The 14,435-nt window shown below is 38.1% G+C and overlaps 1 protein-coding gene across 2 annotated transcripts in view; it reads right to left on the reverse strand.

Moving 5' to 3' along the window:
* The window catches only part of NAA15 (N-alpha-acetyltransferase 15, NatA auxiliary subunit), a 42,131-nt gene that overhangs the window by 25,841 nt on the left and 1,855 nt on the right, over window positions 1-14,435 (reverse strand). For both annotated transcript variants that reach the window (XM_042796458.1, XM_042796459.1), the window contains exons 2-4: window positions 2,533-2,617; window positions 1,524-1,628; window positions 652-809 (exon numbers count right to left, since the gene is read on the reverse strand). In XM_042796458.1, coding sequence (XP_042652392.1) covers window positions 652-809; window positions 1,524-1,628; window positions 2,533-2,617 — 348 coding nt within the window. The remainder of the gene's footprint in view (window positions 1-651; window positions 810-1,523; window positions 1,629-2,532; window positions 2,618-14,435) is intronic.

Below are 14,435 nucleotides of genomic sequence, written 5' to 3' on the forward strand. Positions count from 1 at the left end.
AACAAGACAGTAACCTAAACATTTTGAGTGTTAAATCAAGAAAGCAGAGGAATATTCAAGAGTTCTGATCCACAATCTTACAGCTCACAGGAAACGTAAGGAAATATTCGGACCCAAAAGAGCTGTCACTAATGCCCAGGTTGGCTGGGAAGCAAAAAATGGTATTTCATGCAGCATACTGCTTGCTTTGTGTTGTTACCCACTGCCAAGAGAAAACTGGTGGCTACTAATTTAAAGGAGGAGGAAGACATATGGTAAAAAATTATTAAAAAATAGAAACCCCTTTGCCTGAATAACAGTCATCATCTGAACACACCACCTTTTACTTGCAGGAATCCTTCCAAGAAAATAATAAAAAGACCACAGATTGTCTACAGCTGGGTAATACAGCATTAAAAAAAGAACAGAGCAAACAATTCTGCACTGAGTTGAAAAATGATCATTCAGTAACTCATTAAATCTGTATACTTTATAGAAATTGCTCAGTAGCATATCTGCCTTTACCTTCAAAAAGTACCGAGTACCACATAGTTTTAACACTCAGGATCTAAGTCTGTATATTTTTTGTTTAAAAGTGTGATTGAACAATTTGCCACCTTTGCTGCAGTTCCCTAGAAGTATATATATAATAAATGCAGTATGTGTACTTACCCTGTAACCTTCAAGATCCCTCATTTGAATCTGTAGCAGAGAAAGATCTCTCAAGATTTGAAGATTGTCTTTGTCCCATTTCAGTGCATTTCTATAGCATTTGATAGCTTCGTCATACTTCTTGTCTGACCTCTGAAGAAGGCCATAGACATGCCAACCTGGAGAACTCAGTTAAGGATTCTACTGAATTTGAGCAGGGAGAAAACTACTGAATTTGGCAGTGACAGAACAGTTGGTAAAAAGCTCTTAAGCTGTTCTATAAACAGACAATAACGTTATTACAATTCTTTTCCTCAGCTGTACAAAGAAACTGCTTGCAAGCTGAAGTCACAGAACTGTGTGACAATATGTATAAGGTGCATATAATATGCTGTAAACTGTACTTTTCGGATACTGAGAGAAGAAATAAAATAATGGGATCTCTGAAAAAAAAACATCAGGCTTACTCAAACACATTTTTGAGTAAGGGCTTATATTAGGCAACTGAAGGGCTTACACTTCCTGCATTCTAAGTATATGACATGTTGTTATCAATGTAATGGCAACTACTAATGTTTTTAAAGTAAATCACATGCTTGAATGCCTAGTTCAGCCCACCACAAGTTTAGAGTTGTGATAAATTAATGATAAAAAAAATACAATGCAAATCAGAATAATCTTTGAGCCAACTGTGACTGCAAAGATAGCTGTAAAGCATCTGCCCTTTAGAGAGCTTAGACAAAATATTCTTACATATGGGAAACAAAATGTAAAATTCTGAACTTCCAGTTTGAAGTCTAATGGTACTGGCTTTTGTTGCAATTCTATAAAGCAAGTAGTTGTAGAAATAAACCTTTTCCATTCATAAGTGAAAGCCGTTTCAAGAAGGATACAGACATGACTCTTCAAGTCATTCCTTAGGCCTCTACGCACAAGTTCATAAGCTTCCTCTTTCTTCCCTAGACAGTTTAATGTTAGTCCTTTCATTGCCAAGGTTTCTAAAAAAAAAAAAAGAGATTAAATAAGTATCAGTTATTAATTTTCACAGTGTTTTTAAACTTAATCTAACAACTCTAAATATAGTGTAAATATAAATTTAGACTCAGTTATCAGCATCAAGATTTTGCATTCCTTTTCATGTGGAAAACTATACTGGAAGATTATTCACTTAAGTATATCATACACAACAATATGCTTTATGAATTAGTTACACCAAAAAGTGAAGCAGCGTTTTATTTTAAAGACACTAAGAACTGTCTGCTCTAGAAACATTTTTGAGATTTATTTTTTTTTTTTTTATCTGTAACGGAGCATTATAACTGCTCAAGTATTTATTTACAACACTGAGACTTCCACATATCCACCTATGCCAAACTAGTTGGCAAAGAAAAAAAAAAACACTTCTGAACAGCGAAAAGAAACTCTCAACTCAGTATTAAGAACCAACTGAAAATACAGCAAGGGACAAACACCTTTTTCTTCTTTTACAGTAAGGCTATTCCTTTAGAAAAAGCTGCAGACCACAGAGCTGACAGTCATAGGGCTGAACAATATCCATTCTCTTCCTTTTGTCTTTCACTTCTACATGAGTGAATAGCAATTTCCCCTGAAAAGCGATTTAAGTAATACATACTTGTATTAAGAAACTTGCACTGTGCTATAATGAATATTAGACTTGCAGCATAAAGAATGACAAGACTATGACTACTGGTAAGACCAGTCTTCAACATTACAAATCTTACCTATAATAAGTGCTTCACATGGTGCAGGTTTCTGGATGCTCTTACTGCTTTATGGGCAAAAAGCTAACAATAAAGTGCTATAAATATAAAACTTAGAAATTATTACTCTATCCTAAAGTAAAGGGGAAAAAAAGAGAGCACATGCCATTTGAAAACTTACCTCCATGTTCTGCAAACTTTGGGTTAGAAAGGATCTGTTTACAGAACTTCAGCCCATTTCTATACTGCTTATGTTCGTAACACCTCTGTTGAAGAAAGACAGAATAAATTTATTTGAAAAAATTTAGAATGGAAGTATTTCTGCGCCCCCAAAAATAAGCATCAGTGCAACTAGGGCCTTTAGAAAATGTACTAATATCTTAAAGGAACCCTGTTTAATGACTGCTTGTGCTTAAATGTCTATCAACAGAAAAAACAGTGTATAATAGTAAGAACACAAATTTAAACGTATAACTGAAGACACAGTATCATACAGCAATTTTTCAGATACCACGGGAAGCGTAAGTGCTTACAGAGATTCAACTTTCCCTTAACATAAAAGCAAACCTTATGTCATAACATATCCTGGTAAACATTCTACTCACTTTGGCTCAATTATCTTTCACAGAAATGCCACAAGACAACCTCCAACAATAGAGGCAAGAAAGAAAATTAAATTGGAACTTCACTTAAACAGTCTCTGAAAGCAACCTCTTAACAATCAGTTTGAATACCACATACATCTCATATACATGCAAACTTTCAAAATTGGTATATACTAACATTATCTAGCCATACTGGAAATTAAAACATTCCTCTACAGTTTTATTAAATTTAACTACTTGTTTGTGTTTGAGTCTTCATTTCATTATGCAAGGCAACTGCAATGCAAAATGACATACAGCATGAACTTCTAAAACCAGTTTTATATTTTATTTTTGACAATCCACTCCCTGTGCTAATCTTTAAATAGAAGCCAAAAGATGAAGTAGTAATGTTGTAAACACCAACAATTCACACACTTTGAGTCACTTAAGCAAATGCTAGGAATTTCCTAGGTTTCATCTTACTGTAATACCAAGGCCCTGACTTGAGTGTAAGAGTAAAGAAACACATGTTGCTTGAGCACAGCCCCAAATCCTACCGTAACTTGGTAGTCATTCACAACAGGATCTCACTGACTCTAGCTGACCAGTTCTGGTGGCAGGATGGCAGACAGAAGAGTAAAATTGGATACATCCAACAGATTTCAAATCCTTCTAAATAAGTTGTTTTTCAGGATTCCACCTTTCCTCACGCTGCTCCAAATTAACTATGCAAGAGCATTCATAAACATGTATGGACAGCATTTGTCCTCAAAGCCCTCCCATGAAAAAAAGTAATGAGAGGGAGACCCAACAGGTCTTCCCACTGAGCAGAAAGTTCTAAAAATAAAGCTTTATCGTTACATGAAAGTTATGGAAATGCTTAAAAAAAAATAAAATGGGGTATCTACCTCAACTTCTCTGCTTTACATTGCTTTTGTATCATGAAAGTTGCTGCTCAGTGTCCAGTTTTCTCTTCCACAGCACAGATGGAAAAACCAACAATAAACTTCAAAGGTGTAAAAAACTGGTATACCATGAAGTGGATTATTATTTTCTAGGTACTGAAGTCATACAGGTGAAATATCAAAGCTGAAAACCAAGAGGCGTCACAAACCAAGGATCTTGCTCCTCCTATCCTGTCATCACCCTCTGGAGAAGGAATCATGGGAAAGGAAAGAGGAGGAGAAGGATGATGCTCAGAGACAGCATCCAAAGTAAGATGGACTCAAAGAGGATGCAGCAACAAAAGAATGATAGAATGGTTTGGTTGGAAGGGACCTTCAAAGATGATCTAATCCAATGTCCCATGTCACACGGGCAGGGGTATCTTTCACTACATCAAGGTTGCTCAAATCCCTGTCCAACCTTGACTCTGAACACTTCCAAAAAACATCTCCCTGTCACCAAGGACAGGGAAAGTTAGCAGGGCAGCCACTTAGCAAAGGAAGATTAAGGGTTAGGTAAAAGGAAATCTGTATAGGCAACTTTTTTTTTTTTTTTCACCTGAGCAGTTATTATTTACACCTTTTAGTCATTACATGCTTTCAAGTAGCTGGCTGAGTCACTTTAATCAGCCACTGGTTAGAGCTGACAGAGAGCCTAAAGGTGACAACACAACAGGATCAAGCTTTTTTTTTTTTTTTTTAAATTGAAATAATCAGTCATAAAAGTTACCGCCCAAGCCTCCTCCCTGAAAGTAGAGCCGCCATTTGCTCCCACCCAGGTAGGTGTGAAAGCAGCAAAACCTGTCACAAAAGTGGTGCATCCACAGGAACTTAAGAACACATCTCCAGTGTAACTAAGGCACTGTCACAAGCAGAAGAGGTACTTCAGGGTTTCTCAATTTGCCTTTAAGCACAGCTGTTCAGATGCTGGATATGAACATGAAATCTTATCTCTAAACAGCTCCATTTTACATACTCTTTAACAACCAGACTTTCACCTTGAAGTTTAAGGAAAGTCAGCCAAGATGGTATATATGCTAGAGAGATTAAATACTTCCACATAGATTTTTCTCAGAGTAATATAGAACTTACAATGCAAGGTACTTTATAACAGTAAACTCATTGAGAATTGTAACAAATTTTCCCTTTAGACTTCAGGGTGGACAAATTTACAAGTTTATTTCCACTCATGTCTATGGAAAGGCTCCTGTCTACACAGAGAGCACTGGATAGAAGCAATACACTATCAGGAGCTGATCATTTACTTCTATCACCTGAAGTACCAAATGAAAAACTAGCCATAGCTGTATATAACCCCCAGTGAAGTATGATAGATCTTCTTTTTCAGGTGTTTCTAGATCAAGATAAGTTAGAGTGATTTCCTATATACAATTTCTCCAACCTTTCAGGTTAATACTTCGAGCCTACTTTGTTCTATTAATGGAAACATTTCTAATTGTGTAATTTTATGTGTTTTCTTTTTCTATGTATGTATTCTATGTACACATTATATGTTTTGACAGTAGAAGGAAAGTAACAAATGAAATTGAGGTCATGTTTCATCCTTCTTCAGAAAAGAAGAGATTGTTTCATCAAAGTGAGTCCAACAGCATCACTGAGATTCCACTAATTCAAGCTTTATGTTTATCTTCTTCTCCAAAGAGGTCATGGACTAACAAGCTTAAATAAAAGTGTGAATGAGAGAGAAGGAAGTAAGGAATATAGCATATGCCACCATGGCTGGTACAAACCTTAGTGAATCTGTGGCTTCAAGGAATAGGAACATGAAAGACAAATCTTTTAAGAAAAAGGAGACAGTAACTATTGAAAGGGGAAAGGAAGAACAAAAAGAATAACAGAAGGAAAGCTAAGCGTGAGTAATATACAGCCCAGGAGACAAAATCCTTAAGGGAGTCAGCAGTTTGAGTAAGAGGATAAAAAAGAACTGGTAATAAAAAATAAGTAAATAAATCACAGAAGTGGGAACAGTGTCATCTCAAGTACTCTTGGGACATAAAGATACAGGCTTGCTGGAAGTAGAAATAGTCTTCACCTGGGTAGCGTTTCCTCCCAGATGAATAGCTTGTAGTAGTCATTCCCAGGCCTCTGACCCTTAACACCTTGGCACAGTTGTTCTGCAGAAGTAACGTATTCCTGTTTCAGAGACCGCTAAAGGAGCACAGTTGCCTCCTCTAAGCTAAACTCCTGCACATACACGCTTCCAAAGCCAGCAGTCAGAGCCTGCCTGGGATGCTTGACAGACAAGTGCTCCAGCTATGGCTTGTGACATCATGCAATGAGAAAACATAAAAGCTAAACTTCTAAAAAGTAAGGTTAAAGCTAATGCTTTAAAAGAATCTGACTCCATCAGCACTGAACCTCTATTACATATTTGCTGCCCTTCAAAGCTTTTCCTTTAATAAGTTACCAGATGTTTTTAAGATATCTAACAAAGTTTTCTGTACATGCTGTGGCCAGAAAGATAGCGTACTCCAAAACATGCCGAGATTCCTTTTATACCCTTTAACTAATTTTCTATATTTATAGCAATGAAACAGCACCTGCTTTAATACAATTCTGCAAAGAACTCATCAGATGAGGCAGAGTATGACCATAGCAGGTAGGAAAGAATTTGCATTTGCACTGCTTCCCCACCATCAAGTCTTTATTCAATGGAATTGAATGCATGGTGATTACTAGACAGAGACTGACGGAGGAATTCTAAGGAACAGAGCAGCCCATATTCTCTAGAATCCCAAGTCTGAGATGGAAGAAGGGCTTACGTTCTCTTGTTCAGATCCCTAAACTGTATTAAGGCATCTGTGCAGAATCCGTCTTTGACCAGCAGTTATCTTACACATGGCTCAGGATGCCAAGTGTGAATGAATTCCTCCACATCCCTTCCGTGATGGCTGGTACGAAGAAAGGTGAAAAGTCTTCACTATTAACAGCTTACCTACATCTAGACAGATAACTGCTAGATGGAGTTCATTCCCCCCTCACCCCAGCTTTCCAGTTTTGAATCTTCCCCCTCTAGCGTGTCTACTTTCAAACCTTGTTATCAAACCTACAGCTGACTTGAATTCCTAAGCAACTATGCCAGTTACCCACAAGGTTATGTACAAGACCCATGCTACTGATTGCATTCCTTCAGGCTGCTGACAATAGCACAGAGAAGTTTTATTCAAACTTAATTCAGTATTGTTTTCTTTACATATTGTATAAACAAATGCATTTTCACAAGTGCGTTTTAGAAACTTTACAATTCTAAGTTTGAAATGTACAGAAGTAGGCTTGCTAATTGTTTGCTACCTGGAAGCAGGCAGCACATTTTACTTCTATATATTCCTTCCCTCTCAAAATAGAGATTTCAATGGTGAAGTATGCATGTTTCCAACTAAAAAGCTAAAGGATAATAGTCAAGTGCAGTATTCTGACATGCAGGTATGTATCTCAGCATCAAAGACACAATACACAGCAAACCAGATTCTGCCACTAGACATGAAATATTTTGCCTACTTTCACTTCCAGAAGTGCGAATCCAGAAGACAAAGCAGCCTTCGTGTCCTGCAAGCCAAATAATTTAATAGCTAACAATAGCTAAATAATTTAATAGCAATCCCAACTTAAATTTGCTATTTTAAAGACATTTTATAATCACTACACCACAGATTAAAGTGTCCTGTATGTTCAGTAACATGAAAAGTTAACAACAGCTCTAACTCAGTATAATGCCAGGAGTTACAATGGGCCTTGCTAGAAGCTTCATAGCACAGTGAATTTACACTGCTACCAGGTATGACAACTCAAAATCTAATCAAAGAATCACCTAGCTCACGACACAGAAAGCAGAAAACCACCTTTCTAGCAGGGGCTCTCGAGAAGATGCATGTGTCCAAGCTAGCTGATTGAAGAGAGTGTTAAAACCACTTTGCAGTAGTAAAAAAAGTCTCATAAGAGTCCATCCAGACTGGATTTTGCAGCTGATTAAACAATTGAGAAGCAGGCCCAAAAGTGTCTCATGAGCAAGCCAAAGACAGTCACAGAAGATAAAGGAGAAGCTGCTCTATGTTCTTCTTACCTGAAAGCATGCAAAACTACAAGTTTTTTGTCAAGAGTAAGCACCAAAGCAAAGAAGGTATCATTTGCTCCCCAAGCTCACAAATGGGGTGTTATGGAGTACTTTCTTTCTATTATTACTTGGACCAGCACAGCTGTTTATAAGAAAGAGTGGGGTGAAAGTAAAAAAAGGTATAGCAGACTCAGGTTTGTGGGATGGGAACACGTTGCCAATCGTTATGCCCTTTCAACTGGAACAGTAACAAATCAGTAGCGTACAATTTCTATTAAAAAGACAGAATTCTGCAAAAAACAATATGAAGAATTGTTAACAGTTTTCTCTTCCAAGATTATGTATTTTTCCAGGGCACACACTTTTTACTCCAACTTAACACCAATTTTTTAAACTCCCTTATCTGTAAATTAATCTAATTAAAACAAATGCAAACTTGAGTACTTAAAAAAAAAAAAAAAACACCCCAAAACACAACTAAAAGCCCCACAGGAAATCACTTCTCACTGACTATTACTCTATTAAAGCAAGAATCCTGATTTAGCCAGTGCTATGAGGGACTAGCCAAAGAATATGATTTTTTTCACCAAATGGGTACCAAAATTGGGTTCAGCCCCAAGAGGCAGCGGAGATGCAAACTCAACTTCTCATCACTGGTCCACTGTACTCAGCCTTTCTACCTCAGCAGGTGACATAGCCTGTATCATCATAAGAGGCAATATATGTAGACTATTCTCCATCACATACAAGAGTTACCTGATAGGACAACTGATCTAACATGGGCACAGGTGAATTTTTTACTTGCATCTGAAAGTTCCCAGGAGAGAATGTGATAGAGAACGGGCTGCTCTGTGAGAACAATTCAGGGATTTGACACTGCTATCCTCTTCCCCGAGGGTTTGTGAGGCTTGTGCAGAACCAAGGTGGACAAATTCTTTTAACTACAGCAATGTGCTCCTTAAGGGACTCCTCAATTTCTCCCAGTAACAGCCACGAACACGTACACTTGCGGCATCACGTAGCGATGTTGGCAATCTCAATGCTGTAAGATCTTTGGCAGCAGAAAGTGTTAGCATACTTGGCCTTAGCATTAGCTAAGGTGTGCACTTACAATGCATGATATGCATGTCAGCCACTCGGATGCTATCTATTTCTTCCAGCACAGCAACGTAAAAGATAGTAAGTCCAGGTGCTGCACAGCCCAAGGCTGTTTTCCAGCACAGTTACTCTCTCTACAGCTAGACTAGATCAGGTCAAGTCACTAAGGTGCACTAATTCAAGCTAAACGTAGTAAAGAAGATTCTGAAAGCTGGAAGCATTAGTAGCAACTACTCACCATGAATTACTGGGTCGTCTAAGCACTAACCAGATCAAACAGCTCAATGGCTCTAGGCAAAAGCTTCCACCACACCAATTCAGTTTCATGACAAATACAAGACGTATAAACCCAAGGACTGAGGAAAAACCATACACAAACCTTACACATATGTTAATGCTGAACAACTCCAGGGCAAACTTGCATAATTTTTTGCTGTCAACTAGAAACCAATCATCCTCTTCCATTGCTCTGTGGTGTTAATGAACAGAACTGTTCTGTATAAGAGACAGCTTCAGCAATTGCCTGATTTAAGAGACTAAGAATTCTCTCTTCCTGCACAGCTTGCCTTACTTTCTGGAAGTGACTGGTATCTTCCTAACTAACATTACTTGGTAGAAGATAACCAGAGGAACAGAACAAGTTCAAACTGAAATTAATTAGGAAGAAGATAAGAAATATGTGTACCTTTTCATTTAATACTGATGCAGGAAAAAAAAAAAAAAAAATCTATGCTATGCCTATGCTTTTGAATTGGCCTCACTCCTATACAACAAAATCCAGCTGGAAACAGTTGCGGACAAATACAGCTCTTCTAGAAGTAAAACTAGACATCCTCACTCACTGAAGCAAGGCTCTTGCTGAAAAAACCCTTATACAACATCAGTTCTGTTGGCCACTACTTGCTTACTTTAATCTCTCCTTGAGGAGAGCTACCATGTATTTGGCCATGTCAGCTAAGAGGAGCTGACTTCTGTACATTACCCTGGAGCCCCTATGTTCAGGCTTCACCTCTGAATTTAGCATCAAACTGACTGTACCTTGCAAAAGATCTGCTATGCATAGGATATACTGGGTTTTTAACGATCACCTGAAACAACTAAGTAAATCCATTCACATTCCAAATATGGCATGAAAAGGACTAAAGGAACCCGCTCAATGGGTTGTTCTGGACTTACACAGACATTTCAACTCAGTTGTATCTCACAAAACTGCCCAAGATACATGGTGAGGCTACTGACATCTTCTATCCATGTATTATGTCTAGAGTACTCTTTGATCTTAGCTCTGAGGTATGCAAGATGATGTAGCACTGAGCCATCGTGAAATCATTAAATGTGGCTCGTAAGATAAGAGAAGTTGTTCTTCAACATTGCAAGGTTCGCTACCTTGATTGTGTGGTATCACAGAAGCAAACAGAAATCCTTGTTACAAGTCTCACTGACCAGTTTTAAGGCTGGCGATTAATAATTTTTCATTTTCTCCAAATCCCCTACAGCAAAATCAGAGAACACATAACTCCTTAGCACCACTCTTGCTGCATTGACACAATGCTGCTGTGGACAAGAGATTTAAGCTTGAGATGCCCAGAAAATGCCATCACCAACAACTCATTAAGAAAACCTTTGAAAAACAGGAATAAACACAACTTGATCAAGTTTCTAACCAAAACGAAGGGTAATACCATATAAACTGGATTAAGCCCATTGTCCCAAATAATATTACTTTCAGATTTATTACAAAAACAACTTTGGGTTCAGCTAAGAGTATCTATAGCCATAACAACATAAGAAAGACTGGCTATGCTCTTACAACCATGAAGAAATTAAGATGTATTTCTATTAATAAGTCTTTTGTTTTCATAACTGAAACAAGTAAGGAACACAATTATGCTGCTCCTCAGAAATTTACAACAGGGAATCCTGTTTCTACCATTTCTGACAGCCCCAATGACAACAGATGGCCTAATTTGGTAAGCAGGCTTTAGTAGCAATGGTATTGCTCAAGTGATTCCTCAATGGTATCTCAGAGTCTCAAACAGTAATTAATTTTTTTAGCAAGTTTGAAAAATATTTCTGAAAAACAAGAACACTGACTCTGCTTAAAGCAGCAGGCCTGTTCTTTCCTTCCATTCCAATGTTTCAACCAAGACATAATTTTTCCTACTACTTTTGGCAAATCCAAGCAGGTTATTCCTTTTGGCAAAGGAAAACCAAGTGACTGACATCTCAACAGCCAAGGTACTGGAAAAGCCTTGTTAGCAATTTCATGTTTCACATGAGATAGTATATGGTGAAACTCCAGTGGTGAGCACACTCGATTACTGTACAGTCATGCAAATGCAACAATGATTGCATACAAAATGTGCTAATTCATTTGGTTACTGATAAAAATTAAATTCTGGAAATCAAGTCTTTAATCTCAAATCAAGATCACTTAAGAGGAGATTTCCAAGTCTCCCACTTCAGCAACCTTAAAGTCAGCACCAGAACATTATTTTTAAAGGACTGGTGCTGGTGAAAGTATTAGTGAAGGAGAAGCACAGGTCTGTCTAGTTTGAAAGTGGAGGGACAGGGAGCAGATTCATGAATGAAGAAACAGGAAGATGGCCCAGCAGGAGGGACTTGGCATATTTACAGCAGAGACACTGTTCAATAGGCTTTGTTATCATTAGAAAGTTCCTATATCTTTTGGTAGAACATTTGTCAAAGCCAGCATGGAAAAGAAGACCACCAGCTCAAATATAAACACCCACAAGCACAGCAGCATTACCATAGAAATAACCAACTAAAGGTGAAGTTCAAACCCCCCTCTCTTGCAGCAGACAGACAGCATGGTTACTGTAACGTCCCACTGGAGGAGACCGGTTCTGGCCATGCCTAAACAAGCCTGCCTAGCACATAAGGTAACTGATACGGAGACAGGAGATGTATGGCTTTCTAGACATGAAGACCACAGATAATCACCAATCCTGAACAAATGGAGAAACTCTCATCTGCACACAATGTAATATACACAAGCCCAGACCAGCGTGGCATCTTGCTTCTACAGTATGCTACTTCTATGGTATGTACTAGACCTATGAATCAGTAAAACTTTTTAAACAAGGCTTGAACACACTTGGTTCCTCATTGGAATTGTTTGTTTGTTTGCATCATAAAATACAACAACGTTTCACTACTTAAATACTCGGGACTTCTTTCTCCTGGCCCAAACCACATTCAACTAGAGGCGAAGCCCACCAGCTATGGTGAGAAGTATTTGCAGCATCTTACTCTGACAGGACATCATGACTCCGAGAACTTTACCCTCTGCTGCTTAAAGCAACTGAAAAAAACCTCTTCCACATAATACATGGCACCTCTAATAGCTCTGTATTTAGTATTTCTTCAGTACATTTTCAATATATTTAACTTCTACATCCAAACAACAGTTCATTAAATACTGTCTCTGAGATTTGTGAAATAAAACTGAACATACTTGATGAATCGTACCTGACCAGATACAATTCCTGAGTAATTTGGCAAAATGCCAGGAACGTTCATCAGTTATATTAAATTAAAAAAAAAAAAAAAAAAAAAAAAAAAAAAAAAGTCAATCCTATTTCCTACAACTACTAGTTTTATACTTGCTAGTAAGGAGCATGTGTGTGTGGGAAATGAGGTAAACTGCTTTTTCCATTACTTGATAGTACATCCAGCCTTCTGGGTACCAGAAAGTCAGCTTTTCTATTACTTTGACTCCTGTGTTTGAGACTCTACCCTTTCTTCTGCCTCCACCTGAGTTCTCAAGTAATCTCTGGACTGCCTAGAAATTATGTGTGTCCAAAAGAATTATATTAACTCGATTAATTTTAAATGTTCAAATGGATCAAAAACAAAAAGGGAAAAATGTAGAGATCCACTTTTCTTCTAAATTCGACAGAAACTTTGAGCGAAAGAACAGGATCATCCACCTGCAGGTTTAACAGCAAATAGTTAAAACTGTAAGAACAAGCTAGAAACTTTCTTTTTAATGGAAGTGCAAGTTTAAGCAGAATGGTGATCAATAATCCTGTGGGTGTTTTTTTTATTCAAACTAATCACGCAGATCCCCTTCTCTTTGTACTACAGGAACACTGAATTGTAAAATGCCTTTCAAATTGAAAAATGTTTCTATTAGAACCTCCACATACCTGTAAAGTGACTAGAAGAGGTCAGTCTAGTTAGTGTGTTGCAACATGGAAAGGCAAAGTGCACACGCTTCTGAACTCAGAATTTGTCAGTTCAGTGGAAATGCTGGCTTGCAAGCAAATCCATATGCACAAGGAATGTACTGATCATGTTTACTACAAAGCAAACCAAAAAAACCTCTGAAAACTAGTTATTCCCTTTTGCTATGGAAAGCTGGGCAGCTTCATGTAGACCTTAACATTTAAGTTTTGTGTTACAGGCATACTTAAAAATGGTAAAGAAATGAGGCCTCATGAATTTAAGAGACACACAAAATCAGTTTGCCTTTTCCCACTTTATGCTTCACTTGCAAAAATACAAGGCTGCTACCTACTTAACTCCTGTCTTTACTACCTCCATGAAAATAAGAACGTGAATGATTCTGTGTTTCTGTAAACAACCTGTGTACCAGTAATTTACCTATTTGAAGGGCAAGGCATCCTTTCAATACCACTTGAGCTGCTTCCCAAAGCATCTGCTGAAAAAAAAAAAATCTCATCCAGGCATGCCCAGTTCCATGGCCCGGGCCAGGAGACAGCATGTGCCAACCCGGGGCCAGACAATTAGACCACCTCTCGTTAGCTGGCCAGGGGCTCAGGGGTCCCTCGAGGAGCCAGCTGCCCGAGCAGACTCAAGCTCCTCCTGCTGCTGTTCAGCCACCCACGGGCCAAAGGAAGAGGCTGCAGAGGATATGGCATAATGAAGGGTTACAGGCTCCTGAAAAGAAGGTGTAGACCAAGGAGAAGCTGCAGGAAGAGAGAGGTGGAGTGCCGGCACAGGAGTAGGGAAGTAATGTTTCTTTGGACATGCATTGATAAATGGGACTTCCTAAGAGGTGTTTCACTAATTCAAGTCAAACACATAATCAAGACTTCACGAAGTAGGGTCATTATCCAAAACAAGGCAGACAAGTTCATTAGCCAAATTTTCAGTGTGATGAAAGCCAGTTTCAAGCATTTTCTATTCACCACACATTACAAAGACACCTAATCACAGGGCATTCTTAATACTAGACTACACATCACAGGCTCATCCCTGCCAGATATACAGGAAAACATCAAAATGTCGCAATAATTTTTAGCCTACCCAGTACTTGAAACTCTTGTAGTCTTATTAAAGATTTTCAATTTAAAAAAAAATAAAGGATAAAGTTAAAATTGCCTCAGCCTACAGA

This window comes from Tyto alba, unplaced genomic scaffold (assembly GCF_018691265.1).
Source record: "Tyto alba isolate M040663 unplaced genomic scaffold, T.alba_DEE_v4.0 Super-Scaffold_23, whole genome shotgun sequence".
Classification (NCBI taxonomy): domain Eukaryota; kingdom Metazoa; phylum Chordata; class Aves; order Strigiformes; family Tytonidae; genus Tyto; species Tyto alba.